This window comes from Sinocyclocheilus rhinocerous, unplaced genomic scaffold (assembly GCF_001515625.1).
Source record: "Sinocyclocheilus rhinocerous isolate Xijiao unplaced genomic scaffold, SAMN03320098_v1.1 scaffold540, whole genome shotgun sequence".
NCBI lineage: Eukaryota > Metazoa > Chordata > Actinopteri > Cypriniformes > Cyprinidae > Sinocyclocheilus > Sinocyclocheilus rhinocerous.
Window position 1 is genome coordinate 167,812 of NW_015653461.1, and position 18,913 is coordinate 186,724.

Below are 18,913 nucleotides of genomic sequence, written 5' to 3' on the forward strand. Positions count from 1 at the left end.
GATATCAAGTCAACAAAGATACTTTGTTGAAAGAAATGAAGGTTTGTGGGTTTAATCAGACTGCATTATATTATATTAATTATATTATATTATATTATATTATATAAATATAAATTTTTACAGCATTAAAGTAAATCCCATGGGCCTATTTTATTATATATACAATTAGGCTATTAGGCTTAGACTGTACAGACAAGAATGACAAGAACAAAACAGAATTAAATAATTAATTGCTAATTATTTGTAGGACAATTAATCATGAAATTTCCATCAATAATAATAATAACGATTACATTTTGTCATAGAACATAAAAAAACATTGTTCTAAAGTACACAAAGGAAGTCAAAGGTCTTTCTTCAAACAAAACTTGTGGGTTTAATCAGACTGCATTATATTATATTATATTATTTATATAAATATAAATTTTCACAGGACTAAAGTAAATCACTTGGGCCTTTTATTATAATTTGCATTATTATATTATATGAAATAATAATAATTATTATATATAAGTAAAAAATTATGTATTAGGCTTAGAATGTATGTGACATGAACAAAACCGAATGAAATTATTAATCGCTAATTATTTGTATGATATTTTGCAGCACAGATTTTATGATTTGCCTAATTTATGACAGGCCAAATTATTATATTACATTACATTACATTACATTACATTACATTATATTATATTATCAGAAAATCCTCAAACATATCACTAATGTAGTACTCTGTAAACTACTCTGTAAGCATCAGCTTAACAAATACTGCTCTGAAAACTAGTCTGACGATTTGTTATTGAGACTTTCCCATGTATTTTTCACGTCTGACATGTTTTGCACGCTTCTAATAGGAGCCGTTCAATTTGCAGCGTGCCGCTGTGGAAGAGAGCGTGATATGCTGTCGTGAGAACTAACACGGCCGACTAAATGAGGCAGCAGCTGCGTTCGCCGGATTCACTTCTCACCGCGCACCTCTGAGACCCTGTTCACCCGTTCACTACTGATGCTGAGAGACGAACGCTTCTAATCATCGCTTTAATCACCATCCAAACCCATCCTCAAGAGGACCAGAGAAAATTACAGCCTAATGTTAGCATTCTGCTTTGAAATATTCATTAATTGATACGTGTAAGAGTCAACACTTCGATTTCTGCCAAAGCTCGCAGACTGGCTGGAAATGAGAGTCACGAAGCATATGCTGCTTCCAGCTTGTGATTTCTGCAAACAGAGAACAAACTGGATTCTAAAAGCACAAATCAGATCGCTTCAGTATCTCAACCACTTCTGCAAGACAACAACGAGATCAAATGGAGAGCAAGTCTCACAAATGCCTTAAACTATGCTCATATTTGCAAACATAACAAATCAAACGTCTGCAGTCAAACATCAGAGATCTCAGGATGAAGAGAACATGATATGAGCTGCTATCCGCTAATCTCATAGCATGCATTTCTTTTCTACTTATAAACTTTAGGAGAAACACTAAAGATTGACTCTCACATAATTAAGAACTCCAATAAAGCAATAGTTCAACCAAAATACAAAAAGTCATCATTGTCATCATACTCACAGAAGCATTAGCCTATGTTTACATGTACATCAGTATTCAGAAAACAAAACTATTAACAAGACTTCCATTTTATGGAATTATTAAAAGAAATGTCAATAATAATAATGACAGTAATAATAATAATCAACAAAAATATTGTATTATTTGATAGAATTACTAAAATAAATGTACATTAATAATAATAATAATAATAATAATAATTATTATTATTATTATGAATGCACATATTTTTTTCAATTCTTTAAAATTTTTGATACTTGTGGCGGTGTCGTCTGGCATGTTTGAAGGTCAGAAGTGTTTGAGTCCTAATTCAATTATTGTGAACATTACTATTTTTTAGAATTATTCAAAGAAATGTACATCAATAATAATAATAATTATTATTATTATTATTATTAATTTTGTGGAGGCGTTGTCTGGCATGTTTGAAGGTCAGAAGTGTTCGAGTCCTAATTAAATGATTGTGTACATTATTATTTGTAGAATTATTAAAATAAATGTACATTAACAGTAATAATCATATTATTATTATTATTATTGATTTCGTGGTGGTGTTGATATGCCATGGGCAAATAATGATGGAAACTTTACTTTTAGCTGAACTGTTGCTTTAAATTATACATAACTGACAACTCCACCGAATCTCTTGTGCTATGAAAGCAATAATATTTTCCTCTGGGCAGAGATGTTAAATCCCTCCCCGGGTCACATTATCATCAGATATCTGCAGTTATGAGTGGTGAACGTGGTAAAAACACTAAAAACATCCACTCACCTCCTCCCATTGATGAATGTAGCGTATGAGCCTCGAGAGCCGCAGCAGCCGCAGCAGACTGAGGATCTTGGTGAAGCGTACGATCCGCAGAGCGCGCGCCGTCTTGTAGAAATCCGAATCGATGCGCGTCTCCACAATGAGGAAGATGTAGTCCACGGGGATAGAGGAGATGAAGTCCACCACGAACCATGAGCGCAGATATTTGATCTTGATCTGCTGAGGGTCCAGAATGATCTCCGCGTTGTCCTCCTTCACAATTCCTGTGCGGAAGTTTAGCACCAGGTCCATGAGAAAGAAGGTGTCGGAAACCACGTTGAAGACGATCCACGGCGGCGTGTGCTCGTCCTTGAAGAAGGTGATGCCCACGGGAATGACGATGAGATTTCCCACCATCAGGAGCAGCATGGTGAGATCCCAGTAAAACCTGGAGGAGAATTACAGCGAGAAGTCAGTATGTTTAGCAATGTCACACTGAAAAACTGGACAATTTAGCACCAAATATAAAGTGTTGACGCATGTTCTATCAGTGCCAGGGTGTCCTGGGTGTTTCCATCACCCAAAAATGAGAATTTGCTGAAAATGTCCTCAACCTCAGGTCATCCAAGATGTGGATGAGTTGGTTTCTTCATCAGATTTGGAGAAATTTAGCATTACATTATTTGCTCACCAGTGGATGCTCTGTAGTGAATGGGTGCCGTCAGAATGAGAGTCCAAACAGCTGATAAAAACATCACAATAATCCACAAGTAATCCACACCACTCCAGTCCATCAGTTAATGCCTTGTGAAGCCAAAAGCTGCATGTTTGTCAGAAACAAATCCATCATTAAGACACTTTTACCTTCAAACCGTTGTTTCCGGCTAAAATACGTAATATGTCCATAATCCATAACAACGCTTCCTCCAGTGAAAAAGTCCATCTCCTGTTGCCTCTCACATCAAAATCCACACACATTTTTGTTTAGAGCTGTTTTGGACTGTTTTGGCTTGTAAACGGTGCTTGATCTGTGCATATCACTCTCTCATAAGAGGAAGTATTATTATGGATTATGGAAGCAACGGTTTGAAGTTAAAACATCATAATGATAGATTTGTTTCTTACAAACACGCAGCTTTTGGCTTCACAAGACATTAACTGATGGACTGGAGTGATTATTGTGATGTTTTTATCAGCTGTTTGGACTCTCATTCTGATGGCACCCATTCACTGCAGAGGATCCATTGCTGAGCAAGTGATGCAATGCTACATTTCTCCAAATCTGATGAAGAAACAAACTCATCTACATCTTGGATGGCCTGTGGGTGAGCACATTTTCAGTAAATTTTTATTTTCGGGTCAACTATTCCTTTAAAGAGCATCACTAAAACCTTCAATCAGCCAGTGGTGTCTTCTTAAACTAGCTGAAAGGCACATTATTTTAGTGATTCATAGCCAGACCATCAGCAGAAATATCCACACTGCAGTTTTTTTCTGTACATAAAACACACAAGCATGTGGTCATTTAATTACAAACATGCATCAAAGCGTATATGTATAAAATAAAGTATTGTGGGAAAAAAATTGCTGAGGTCAGCTAAGTCGGTTTATCTGGTGACCAGGTTAAGAACAGATTATGACCAGTTTAGAAGATTTCATTTCTTGTTAGTAATATAAAGTATGTTTTGGATGCTTTCATGCTGGTTTTAGCATTGCTCAAACTGGTTTACATGCAACAACACCATCTTGACCTGGTTAGGTAGTTTTCACTATGCATTTTTGTCTAATTTTCTGGCACATATATCTAAACATTCTTAAAATATCTAAACATTTATTTAAAATGCAAAATGACATAAGATAAGAAGCCTGAAAATGTGGTTTGTGCTTAAAACAAGAACAAATATTTGCCAATGGGGTCAGAAAAAAAATATTCAAAGGCAAAACAAGTTTATTTTTCTGATACCAGTGGCAAATATTTGTTCTTGTTTTAAGCACCAACCTCACTTCATTTTGATAAATTACTCATAAGACAAAACTTCTAATCTTACATCATTTTGCATTTCAAGTAAATGTACCTTGATTTAAGAATGTTTCATATTTGTACTAGAAAACAGGACAAAAATAAATAAATACAAAAGAAGAACAGCAGTTTTTGCATTGTAACAGACCCAGATTGCCCATCCAAAATCAGTCAAAGACAAACTTAGAAGCATTAAAAGTTGCCAAACCATGCCAAAAAGTGCATCGTTTATGCAGAGATACAGAATCAGCAGCATATAAATTCATATCCAGTTTCCATGAGCTGACATAAATCATATAAAACATTGAAAATGAACACAAAGCATAATTATTCAGAATGCAAATGCATGCACACACCTTTGTGACTAAGGAAATTCATTTCGACAATAAATTCAAATTCTGTTCACTGAGGATTCAGCTTATGAATCGTAAGCGGGATGCACTTGAGATTCCAGCTATAAATTACGTTCAGAAATTCATGACGCTGAATTCCTCACCGATCTCCACGGTAAACACGGGAGTTTAATGTATGCAGCGCGACCTCTACCATCCTCAGGAGCGTCCACATGAGTGTGTATAGTTATAAATTGCACTCTTGGCCCAGTTGGTAATTGAATCTAGATTGGCTCTGTTGTTGGGTGATATATCCTCACGGCTCTATAGATTGCACAGAGAGTGAAGGTCAGTGTTGTGAACGTCTGGTTCTGGTTGATTTACCCACCCAAGTTTAGGAAGCCCATAAAAATCCATCGTCGGTGTGAAAGCCAATTTAAAGCAGCCCGGGCAAAGTAAACGAAAGCGGTTAGATTTGCTTGTATTTGTGGATATTTTCCACTAAATTCAAACACCCACCGTTCATTATTGTTTATTTACTGTTTCTTTTAACAGGAACATTTGGCTATTTGTGGATGAATCACTGCATCCTGAATAAACACTAATTACAGTGGAATTACACATACAAGCACAACTGTCTGTAATGCCTGAGCTGTGATGGATTACAACACACACACACACAGAAAACACTGACAGTAATTGGAATTCTTCAAAGTAGCGAGGGAATTCGGCGATTCAGATCGCTGTCAGGGTGTGTGTTATATTTAGTGAGACGTTTCTGACACTGTTCGCTTCAGCTGAGGTTTAAAACTCAGGAGAACGTCACACACATCACAGGAACGGCACATTCAACACTCACAACATTTGTTCTTCAACCTCAGTATTCCCCAGCACACACACACTAGCTAATGCATAATCGACATTCGCCATTTTCTGCCCGTCCGCTTGCGTCTCTGGTCAAGGTGACAGCTTTGATTGGGTAATCTGGTTGGGTAAAAAGGTTCGAAATCCAGACATTTACGAAGTAACAAAGCAGCCATAAAGTTAATAAGGTCACTGTTATTTGTTTCTTTATTGTACTGTATGTGATAAGTGTTTTTCTTGTTAAAGGTGTTGTGCGCTTCAGCCTTCTGTCATTATGAAAGCATGGTTCCAAGACGAAATAAAAAAAGAAAAGTCTGAAATGTGGCATATGAACTTACAATAATGAGAAAAAAGTCAGAATTGTTGGTTAAAAATTGCATTTATCTTTATTTAAAATTTTTTTTTTTTTACAAAATTGCAAGATGTAAACTGATAAACTGATGTAAACTTTACCTTGCTTTTTTTAAGAATCAGACAAATAAGGAGGTTAAACAGCAGAAATGTGAAGAAAGCACTCTCTCATGAATTCTCTAAATCATCATTTTGATCTTTTTTTTTTTCCTGAGACAATAATCTAAGATGTTTTGTGCATGTATGTGAATGTTGTGATGGAGAACAGTTCACCCTGAGCAGGCAGAGATCTGGCCTGTTTTATTATGGAAAGAAACCCCAACATGGAGAAACGCTGCTCTATAAACAGCGAGTGCGTGTGTGATTGTGTACGTGTGTGCATTTAACAGTCAATCTCATGTTCCGAGACAGAAATAGACTCCATCCAGTATTTACAGTGCTTCTTCTCTCTCGGCACACAGCGTTTCTCTGACGTTAGACTATGAATTCCCTACACATCCAGAGAGAAGAAGAAAACAAGAGAGGGAAGACAACATACGACAGGAGGAACAGAGACAAAGACACAAAGAGTGCTCGAGTGAATCTCACAAACCTGTCAAGAACAAGCCTGCATTTCAACAAAATCAAGAGGAAAGAAATAAGAAATGATATTTTTTAAAGGTAAGGTTTGTACTTTGCCACTCGCAGCACCAAACAAAATTGGAAAAAATAAATAAATAAAGTTTTCAAACAAACATATTCCTGTTTGCAATATAACAAGTATTTTTGGGGAGAATTAGCCAACAAATGACTGATTTTCTGCAATCAAACTATGTGTTTTAACATAGTCTATAAATTACATACTTCACCTTTAAAGAACAGGAAGCCTTTTTAAGCATCTTAATGATTTTGTCCATCGCAACATTATTTTCATGACAAACGCATTCACAAATTCTTATTGAATTTGAACTTATTTTGGAATTTATTTGGCTTTAAATTTTTAGTAATTTTATTATTATTGTAATATAGAAAAATTAAATTTACATTGTCAAGTATTTATACATTATGGTAGTATTTGTTATATTGTATTTGTTTATGCTGACTGAAATTATATATATACTACTATTCAAAATCTTGGGGTCGGTATTTTTTTCCAAGTAGTTAATACTTTTATTCAGGAAAGATGCATTAAATTGATCGATAATGACAGTAACGACATTTATAATGTAAATTTTTAAATAAATACTATGTTTTTATGTCATGGTTTTACACAAAAAACATTTTCAACATTAATAATGATCAGAAATATTTCTTGAGCAACAAATCAGCATAATAGAATGATACTGTTTTTACTGTATTTTTGACAAATAAATGTAGTCTTGGTGAGTGGAAGAGACTTAAAACAAAAATCTTACTGATACCAAACTTGTGTGTATATATATATATATATATATAGAGAGAGAGAGAGAGAGAGAGAGAGTATATACAGTATATAAAACTAAAAATGGTCCTAAAAAAATGCTTAATTTTATGCAAAATACAATTTCTTATTTTGTGAGGTGACATGTTACCCAGATGTGTTTCCCTGAGATTCAACTGTTTAGCCTTGGAAAAGCTGAAAGTTACTTAAAATGTGAAGGACAGAACAGCAGATGGATGGAGAGAATATCCATTAAGAGAAAAAGAAAAGAAGAAATGTCCACACACACACACACACACACCTGAGAGATGCTCCTCCATGACATTTCGCTCATCCACTACCGAGAGAGAGAGAGTCCTGTTTCCCTAAGAGGACATCCATGACATGTTTTCACCTTTTGAGTGCCTCCAGCTACAAGATAAGCCTATCTCTCTCTCTCTCTCTCACACACACACACACACACACACACACTCCAGCAGGCTGTCATGGAAAAACATGCAGGAGTCACGGCTGCACGAGGGGGTAGAATGAATGAATGAATGTATAAGTGAGAGAGTGTGTAGTTTTATCATAGGTTATATACAGCACATTTACAACGGTCACTGTGTATTATAGTAATTTTTTTTTAAATGTTATGCATAACACAAATGTTAAGACAACCACAAGATGCTACAAGATACTGATGCAAAATAAATATTTACAGACTTATTTAGATATATTTACCCAATGAACATTTATTCCATTCATTCCACCTCATTCCTTCAACCACCCACAACACCCTAGCAACCACATAGCAATGTCCTAACAATCACACACAACACCCTGGCAACCATAGCAATGCTCTAAACTGCTTATGACATCCTAGTAGATAGCAATGCCATAGCAACCACTTACAGCACTTTAGCAACCAAACAACAATGCTCTAATACCCCCAGAACACACTGAAAACCCCATAGCAACACCCTAGCAACCAACCAAAATACCCTAACAACCACGTAGCAATTCTCTAAAACCACTCTTGACATCCTAGCAGATAGCAATGTCAAAGAAACCACTTATAACACCATAGCAACCACACAGCAATGCTCTTAAACAACTCACAAAGCCATAGCAACCACGTAGCAACACCCTGGGAACCAATCGAAATACCCTAGCAACCACATAGCAATGATCTAAAACCACTCATGACATCCAAGCAGATAGCAATGTCATATTAGCAACCACTTACAACACCCTAGCAACCACACAACAATGCTCCTAAACCACTCACAACGCCCTAGCAACTTCATAGCAACACCCTGGCAACAAATGAAAATACCCTAGCAACCACATAGCAAAGCTCTAAAACCACTCATGACATCCTAACAGATAACAATGTCATAGCAACCACTTACAACACCCTAGCAACCACACAACAATGCTCATAAACCACTCACAATGCCCTAGCAACAACATTACAACACCCCGGCAACCAACCAAAATACCCTAGCAACCACACAGCAATGCTCTAAAACCACTCATGACATCCTAGCAGATAGCAATGTCATAGCTACCACTTACAATGCCCTAGCAACCACTCACAACACCCTAGCAACCATATAGCAACACTCTGGCTACCACCCACACACCCTAGCACTGTGGCGGGTGGGAGCGGCACCACTGGCAGTGTTTGTGATGCGGTTCTCAGGTGTATGTGGTGTTGTTTTAGTCTCTGACGGCACGAGTGAAGCAGCTCATTTATGAACATGAATTCTAAGCAGCTCCTCCTGAATAATACATTTTCTTGCTCTCGCTATGTGTTTGTTTGTGAGGCGGCTGTTTGTTTTTGAGGTGGTTGTTGGCTCACTAGCTTGTTGTTTGTTCAAAGAATCCCTCTCAGAAGTGGGGAAGTGCCATCTGGCCACACACACTCATGACACATTAACGCAAGAGAGAGAGAGCGCGGATGTTAGATCATGTTTGTATTAGACAGCTGCAGTATAACATGCCAGTCTGAATTAGTCTTTTTTCTTGCACCCTGTCCAACTCACTGAGATTCAACTCTTATAGGAGACCCTGAACAGTTTGGCCACATCTGTGTGTGTGTGTTAGTGTTGTCACAATACTGGAATTTCTAACTTTGATACAATTGTTAGAAAAATTTTAAAATTTACCTTGAAAAATATAGACTTTTTAAAACCATTTTCAACACCACTAGAAAAAAAATGCCACAAAATTAAGGGCATAAGATTTTTATTGAAAGAAAATATAACTAGATGAGTAAAGTTCATAACAAACTTTTATGTTGGTTGGACGATGCCTTGTTTGAAAGTTTGAAATAAAAGCTGAAGTCTGAAGATTTTACTCAAAGTCATTAAAATTTTATTAACATGTTCTAGCACGTTGCTAAAATGTTTAAAGGGGTCCTATTATGCTTTTTCACTTTTTCAACTTTAGTTAGTCTGTAATGTTGCTGTTTGAGCATAAAAAAGATCTGCAAAGTTACAAAGCTCAAAGTCCACTTCAAAAGGAGATATTTTATTTAACAGAAATCACACACTGGCCCAGCTAACCAATCACAACACATTTCGTATTTCAGAAGGCCGGCCTTCATTTGATACAGGAACTATTCGAGCCGTTCATGCCAGACTGGGGAGAGAGGTGTTGTAATAATGTAAAATATGTGAAAAATAATGTGTTTTTCGAACAACCTAGTATGAGAGCCTGTTCTAGTACACCCCCAAAACAACTTTTTTGTAAAAGAGCATAATAGGACCCCTTTAAGCAAGTAGCTATCGTGTTTAACACTGCTAACACGTTTAACACATTGTTAGCATGAATTAGCATGTTGCTATCATGATTTAACATGTTGCTAGTGCGTTTTAACATTTGCTAGCATGCTTTAGCATGTTGATAGCATGTTTACCAAGTTGCTAACATGAATTAGCATGTTCTTAGCATGATTTAGAGTATTCACAAAACACACAAAATGCCTCACAGTAGCATATCATGTTTTACATTGCTAACATGATTTAGCATGTTGCTCACATGTTTTAACACTTTGTTAACATGAGTTAACGTTACTACCATGATTTAACATGTTGCTAGACTGTGTTAGCATGTAGCTAGCACGATTTAACACATTGCTAGCATGATTTAACATGTTGATAGCATGATTTACTATGTTGCTAACATGAATTAACATGTTGCTAACGTGATAACACATTGCTGACATTTTTTATGTTGCTAACATGATTAGCACATTGCTTACATAAATTAGCATGTTGCTAGCATGATTTAGAATGTTCACAAAATACCTCACAGAAGGGAAATCCCTAATATGGACAAAGGCATCCAATTATCACCGTAACTGAATATAAAGAAGATAGAGACGCTTTAACTGATCAAACATGAAGACAATAAATACACGACTGCAACAATATAAGTTTTATCTGCGTTCTTCAAGCCATCTCGGGTATTTTCATAAGAATTTATAAGTCGATTTGTAATGCAATGCTAATCGACAAAGCATGTATTACAGTAGAATACTACACAATAATACATTTTTGGCGTCGTTCTATGATAAAAAGCCACATCAGTCAACAAAAGGAAGTTATTTCAAACACTCAACTGATCTTATGAAGTGAGTTTGAAGTAAAATATGTTTTTAAATATGTATTTTGTTGAACAACAGGTTTATAAATGCTTCTCATCACACTTCGGAGTGCGTGAACTCGCTGTCAGAGAGAACAGAGAGAAAGCGCAGCTGGTATTGGTGTATCAATACTGTGAAAAAAACAACCCAGTCTCATAAAAATACGTACCTCTGCGTACATTTCTGCAACACCGTTTTTACGTACCTTACTGCACGTTTCGCCGCAGTTTCAAAGAGAAATGTCAAGTCAAGTCAAGTTTATCTGTACAGCGCTTTTCACATACAAATCATTGCAAAGCAACTTTACAGCAAATTAAGTTTCTACAATATTTAGTGGTAGCTTATCAGTGGTGACTGTCAATTAATGTGCATATGGCAGAAATGTACGGAAAAATCAATTTAAGACGTAATAAAACAGATGATGAACACTATTAACAGCAATTATTATATGATAGAGTACTGAAACCATTTTAGATATTTCAGTATCGAAAAATCTATTTTTTTTAACAACACTAAGGATTCGGCTCATAGGAATCACAAATGAGAGCTCTTCATATACATCATATTTTCATTTTTTTCCACCCTCTCTGACCATTATAATTAAATGAGCAATTTTTTTGCTGCTGCACCTTTAAGAACATGCTTTACATGTGACAACATTTTATTCTTTTTCATGCAATTAAATGAGGATGGGAAAAAGCATGAATTTGTCCAGTGCATCCATTTTTTAGGCAGGAGAAGTCATGACAGCACAAAAGCAAATATTTAGGATCACAAATAGTTTGCAAACATGGAAAAGGGACTCGAGATGCCTTGTTTGCTGGATTCGTTTCTTCTATCTGTCTCCTTCTCTCCATCAGCACAGGGGACCAAAGGACGCCAGCTACACTGTACAAACGCACTTCAGCAGATAAACAGAGCACAGAAGAACACAGATAGCTGTCTGTCAGCAGAAAGCTAATGTTCTCAGCGTTACACTTAACCCCACTGAGGAACCAAGTCCACACTTCAGAAGAACTCACCACTGCCTCAAAACACTTATACAAACACACAATGGAATTTAAGGACACGCACACAAACAATCTATGAAAAATGCTGCACATTAACAAGAGAAGCTGCTTTTAAAGGAATGGTCAAGGATGAAAATTAAAACTCATCATGTATTCTTCCTCATATTGTTTTAAATCATAAAAAGGTTCCAAAACACCATGAAAACAGCATAACTGGCCATTAAAAAGTCATTATAAATCATATTCTGAAGTGAGCTGTTTATGAGGATCAGAAGTAAATGAGTCGTTATGAAGTAGAAATCTGATGCTACAACTAGTTTTACTCACTCCTGCGCATATTCAATCTACCACAACATTCAGACCACTGAAAATTACAGACAAAAAAATGTTAGATAAGAAAATAATAATATAATATAATATAATAATATATAGCCTACACTATATATTTTCTGTATTTATTTACAGTATATACTTTGTCTATTTTTAAATAAAATAAACATAAATAAACATTATATCATGTAAATATGCACATACACACTATATATTTACATCCAAATACACTCTATATAAAGTTCATATATGTGTGTGTATATCTAAAAGTACTAAAATAAAGTACAGTATTTTATGTGTATATATATATATATATATATATTTGCTCTGTGAAGTCTCTACAGGTGTGTTGTGCACGTGTGGCATTCTCCATGTCAGTGTAATGAATTAAAGTGATGGTATAGTGTGGTGGTAAGCATTAAAGCAGTCCTTTATAATCATTTACTATGGCCGTTGCATAACTAAAGAACAAAGCATGATTCTCAGAGTATGATCTTCAAAGAATAGTCACCAGTACACACTTAATCTCTCACTCTCTCTATCTCACTCTTTTAGGATCTCTGCTTATCTGTGCTTGAGTGTATTTATGTTTCTATCACAGATATCAGCCGCTGAGTGAGACAGACAGAGCGAAGAGGAAAACCACAGCACCAGTGAGTGTATCTGAGAAAGTTTATCTCTAAATGAGACAAATGTGAACTGGTAAAGAGGGTATTTCAGTGTGTGTGTGATAAAGTGAGAGGGATAGTGTAAGTGGAAGCTACCATCTCCTAATGAGAAGGTAACCAATGTACAGGCTATAATACCAGCACTATTTTGTGCTGCACGCACACACAAACACGCGCCGTCACCTCCTGCTCGGACGCAAACCACTATCCCTCAACAGCAGGTGATGTAAGCAGCAAATGGAGAGAGCAGAATGAAAGCTTCTCAATCCCTAACAGCCAAACTGATCCGGAGAAAGAGAGACCTGAGGGGTTGTGTAAAAGGAAACAGAGAGAAACAGAGCAAAAGAAAAAGAGATAGAAAATTGACTGGATCAAAAATATACACAAACTCACTGCAAACCCAACATGACTACTGTATGGCATTTATAGGCTAATGTCATCTTTAGCACCCCTTACGGCAACACTGGCAATTGCAGTGCCTACATTCATTGCACATTTTAAAAATGCAAAGGCACATTAAATCTTTTGTTTGCTTTCCATAGAGCATAGAGAATGTTTCAGGCCTAAAAGAAAACAAAAAATCACATAGTCGAAATCATTCTTAAAGGAGCAGTTCACCCAAAGATGAAAATTTGCAGAAAATATCCTCAACCTGAGGCCATGTAGATGTGTTTGTTTCTTCATCAGATTTGGAGAAATGTAGCATTGCATCACTTGCTCACCAATAAATCCTCTGCAGTGAATGGGTGCCGTCAGAATGAGAGTCCAACCAGCTGATAAAACAATAATCCACAAGTAATCCACACCACTCCAGTCCATCAGTTAACATCTTGTGACGCCAAAAGAAACAAATCCATCATTAAGATGTTTTTAAACTTCCTCTATCCAATGCTTCCTCCAGTGAAAAAGTTGTCAGGAGAGAAATCTGCATAGATCAAGAACCGTTTACAAGACAAAACAGCTCTAAACAAATATGTGTGTGGATTTTGATGTGAGAGACAACAGGAGATAGACGTTTTCACTGAAGGAAGCATTATTATGGATTTAGGGCTCATATTTTAGCTGGAAACAAGTTAAAAACGTATTGATGATGGATTTGTTTCTTACAAACATGCAGCTTTTGGCTTCTCAAGATGTTAAATTGATGGACTGGAGTCGTGGATTATTGTGATGTTTTTATCAGCTGTTTGGACTCTCATTCTGACGGCACCCATTCACTGCAGAGGATCCATTGGTGAGCAAGTGATGGAATGCTCCATTTCTCCAAATCTGATGAAGAAACAAACTCATCTACATCTTGGATGACCTGAGGGTGAGCACATTTCCAGCAAATTTCCATTTTTGGGTGAACTCTTCTTCTGAGAGCATAAAGACAACCAGACCTCAGAATAAAAGTTCCTTTAGTCCACACACACTGTGAAGAAAAATGGCATTGAGACGTGTGTGTGTGCGCGTGTGTGTGTGTGTCAGATCCATCTTGCTACTGTCTTGTCATCCGCGGCTCTTAACCGAGTCTGAAATACATAGAAGATCCAGCAACAAGCTCAAAACAGCAATCAGAGAGGCACTTACCCTTCCACATGACCTACACACACACACACTTTATTCTTAGTACAGTGTGCGGTTGATTCAGGCTGTGAGTAAGTGAGCGAGACGCCGCTTAGCCGTCTTATCTGCTCATGTCTGAACTTTGAGAGCGGCCGTCAATCATCTTTCTATTGAGCCTTTAAGCAAAGTCTCCAAAACACTGCAAATGACAAATAAATGATCGACACATGTGATTTCCATATGAATGTTTGTCATGAGAATTAAATGAACTCACAGAGACTCTAGGGTTTTGAGGGAAATGACATGGATGCTTTAATAAAACCCATTTAAGATCTCTGCACACATCAAAAGTGGATAAAGATGCCTGGAACTTGAAGGATGTGTTTGGTCTAAAAGAGGAAATCACAATTCTGTCCTCATTTATAGTATGTTGTTCACCTCTTCAAATGGTTAAGCTGTGTGCCTACATTCATTTAGGGTGCTTTCACACTAGCACTTTTAGTGCGCACCCGGGTTCGATTGACATCAGAGTTCGGTTCGTTTGGATGATGTGAACGCTGTCTTCCGAACTCGGGTGCGCACCCACGAACCGGACACGAGTCTGCTTAAAAAGGGTGATCTGGGGTTGGTTCATGTGAACTCCGGTACAGTTCGATGCTGATGTGAATGCAAATGTACCAAATCGCGGAAGTGAACGGCTATTAATGACGTATTATTTGATAAAAATGTGTGTTTGTGTGTGTGTTTCCTGACGAGCATGACTGACGCGCTGCAAACAGAGAGATGTATCATTTCTGTTCCCCTTTAGCGTTCTTTAGAGCATTTGCAGTACATTCGTAAGACAGACGTAAGTGACGTTATGTACTGAAGCTTTGGAAACAAAACCAATGATTCAAAAACATATATAAAAATGAAGAGAGCAAGATGCATTTTGCTGCATTTTCCTGCGCCGTCATTACTAAGCAATGGGGTAAACAGCAGCTGGCTTGATGACGCAAATGAACCGCGGTTCGGACCCAAATAATATAATAATGAACACTGTCCAGATCAGCGGGGAGGGGGGAGCAATCGAACTCGGGTTCGGACCAGGCAAGCGAACCAAGTGTGAAAGCACCCTATATCCAGCAAACCAGAAAGAGACAGTCAATCCTTTCAATTTGAACACACAACCACAAAATGTTTACTGCCAATTCTGCTTGGTCAATACAAACCGAGTCTATCTGCACAACGTGATCTCATGATAATTCGTATGTACAGGTGCATCTCAATAAATTAGAATGTCGTGGAACAGTTCATTTAACATTCTAATTTATTGAGATGTTGAATAATAATATTCATTTATTGAATAATAAAAGGACACATTTAATTTATAATTTGTCTTAAATATCATTTTGTTAAAAACAAAATCATGAATCGAATCGAATCGTGAAATCAAAATCATGAATCGAATCGAAACGTGAGTTGAATGAATCGTTACATCCCTATCCCTAACACAAATCTACTGTATTCCGCCAGAGAGCACTACGGCTGCAACACATCGTCATTTGGATTACTTTTGGTACTGCTTTTGAAATTTTTGCAATAAATAAATGATTGTAGTTGCATTTATCTGTCTGTCATGCTTTTCTTATACTGTACAGAAATAGTTATGTTTAGGTTTAGAGGTAGGAGTAGGATTAGCGACTATAAAAATATTTTTAATGCTAATTGTTACTAAAATGGTTATTTTCCTGCATATTTCGGTCAATTGCATTTTATATGCTTTAATATTCGCTATAAAATGGGTAAGTTTAGGCTTGGGGGTGGGTTAAGGGGTCTAAAAATCTAAATCGCTTATTGATAAAATTATAAAAATGCATATTCGCTATAAAATTGGTAGGTTTAGGTTTGGGGGTAGGTTAAAGGGTTCGTTCACCCAAAAATGAAAATTAGCCTGTTATTTACTCCCCCTCAAGCCATCCTAGATGTATATGACTTTCTTCTTTTAGACGAATCCAATCGGAGTTATATTAAAAATTGTCCTGGCACTTGAATTAGAAATACAAACCGAGGATTTGTAAAAAAAAAAATGTCAGAGGATTTTGATATAATCCAATAGGAGACTGGTTTTCCTTTGCTAAAGCAAGGAAACTTTGCTTCCTTTGCTCCTGTAAACACACTCGTGAGACTAGCATATCTCAGAGGCACGCACGCAATGCATACGTCCTACGTCATCCGCCGGAACGGCTTCCGCGTATACGACAATCAGCAGAAGTGAGAGAAAAGTGTTTATTACGTTTGAAATATGGATATTTTTCTTACAAAAAACGCATGGATTCGCTACAGGAGGCTTTTATTCATGCCCTGGAGCCGTGTGAGGCACGTTTCATTACAGATGCACACGCTTTATTTAAAGGGGTCCTATTATGCTCTTTTACAAAGTCTTGATTTTGTTTTGGGGGTGTACTAGAACATGCTCTCATGCTTGGTGGTTTGAAAAACACATTATTTTTCACACAATTTACATTATTAAAATACCTTTCTCCCCATCCTGGCACAAACGGCTCGATTAGTTCTGGGTTTTAATGAAGGCCCGCCTTTCGAAAAAAACGAAATGTGTTGTGATTGGTTAGCTGTCCCAGTGCGCTGTGATTGGCGAACAGCTTAGACAGTGTTTCAGTACTGCCACGCCCCTTGCTCCGTAATTTCTGTAGGCGGGAATTATTTTTAATGATATTCTAATGGGCCGCTTTGTGTATCACAAAGCCCGGAAAACAAACGCTGTAGTCCAAACGAGCCGTTCGTTGTAGTTCTTGAAAAAGGGATTTTTAAAAAACTAAATATCTCCCTTTGGAGTGGACTTTGAGATTTGTAACTTTCTAGATCTTTCTAATGCCCAAACATACACACTACACACTGACTAAAATTAAAAAAGTGAAAAAGCATAATAAGACCCCTTTAACATGTTTTGGACTGCTAAAGAGAAACACCCGCCCACTGCAATGATAGAGCTTAGAAGTGCCAGGACAATTTTTAATATAACTCTGATTGGATTCGTCTGAAAGAAGAAAGTCATATACATCTAGGATGCCTCGACGGTGAGTAAAACACAGGCTAATTTTCATTTTTGGGTGAACTAACCCTTTAAGGGGTCTAAAAATCTAAATCGCTTATTGATAAAATGATAAAAATGCATTAATACGAATATCTTAATGATATAAAAGATACGTAAATATTTTACGCTTTTTAGCTAAAAATACGTAGTGATTTGTACGCTTTAAACGTTGAAATACATCTAAATTGTACGTTTTAGCATCAATAAAAACATACAAAAATGTAAGTTTTGTGCTTGTAAATGTTATGTATTAATACCTACGTATAAACAATGAAACCAGGCTGATCTGCAAAAAATGAAGCATGTCATAGATAGGAGGAACTGATCCTGAAGGTGTTTTCTTCTTTCAGTAGTGCTGACACCTTCTATACTGTGTCTCCTCTTGCCAAGGCTGTAAATTGGTGTTGTGTAGGACTAGATTTGAAAAGAAAGATGAGAAATAACATGTTCAACCCCATACTGAAAAGAAAAACACAAGCGCTGCACGCAGACTAACAGCTGTTACAGACACAGCAAAATTCACGAAGCATTACACCAACTTTGTTAAGTAAAACTAAAGCTAAAACTATTAAAAATAATTTTCATTCATTGAAATATGGATAAAATAATATAAAATTAAATAAAATTAAAATTTTACATGGAAAAACGTCAACTTAAAAACAAATGTAAATGAAAAGCTGGATAGAAAAACTTAATACTTAAAAAAAAAAATTTAAATAAAATAAAATAACAAAAAAATAATCATTCAAACTTAATAAATGCTATAACATAAATATTCAAATCACTATATATTTTTTACTATAATACTACTATAACACACTAAATATATAGCATTACAAAAATAAATATATTCAGTATTATAAATATAATAAAAATAGATTTACATTACGCTAATATCTACACATCATATGACCTTCAGAGGCAAATTTCAGTAATCACAGAGATTTAGCTACTCCACTTATTGTGTCTGAAAACATGCAGTGTTTAATTTCAGCACCAGTCGCAGCATCAAACTTCAAAAACAAACTTGTTTTCGATCAGGTTTTTGATATGTCAGAGGACTCAAACAAACAGAGAAAGCATTTAAACAAACAGCAGCTTACTAATAATTGTCTATCAGCATTACGCTGGTATACGAGAAAGTAATTTAAAGGGGTCATATGATGCGATTTCAATTTTTCCTTTCTCTTTGGAGTGTTACAAGCTCTTGGTGCATAAAGAAGATCTGTAAAGTTGCAAAGACTAAAGTCTCAAATCCAAAGAGATATTCTTTATAAAAGAAAGGAGTCAGCCACACCTACCTAAAACGGCTCGTTCGAACACGCCCCCACATACCTAC

At 36.3% G+C, this 18,913-nt stretch overlaps 1 protein-coding gene across 1 annotated transcript in view; it reads right to left on the reverse strand.

Annotated features, from left to right (window-relative positions):
- Positions 1–18,913, reverse strand: part of LOC107715829 (potassium/sodium hyperpolarization-activated cyclic nucleotide-gated channel 3-like) — an 89,681-nt gene that overhangs the window by 58,851 nt on the left and 11,917 nt on the right. Inside the window, exon 2 of the mRNA XM_016522040.1 lies at positions 2,349–2,772. Coding sequence (XP_016377526.1) covers positions 2,349–2,772 — 424 coding nt within the window. The remainder of the gene's footprint in view (positions 1–2,348; positions 2,773–18,913) is intronic.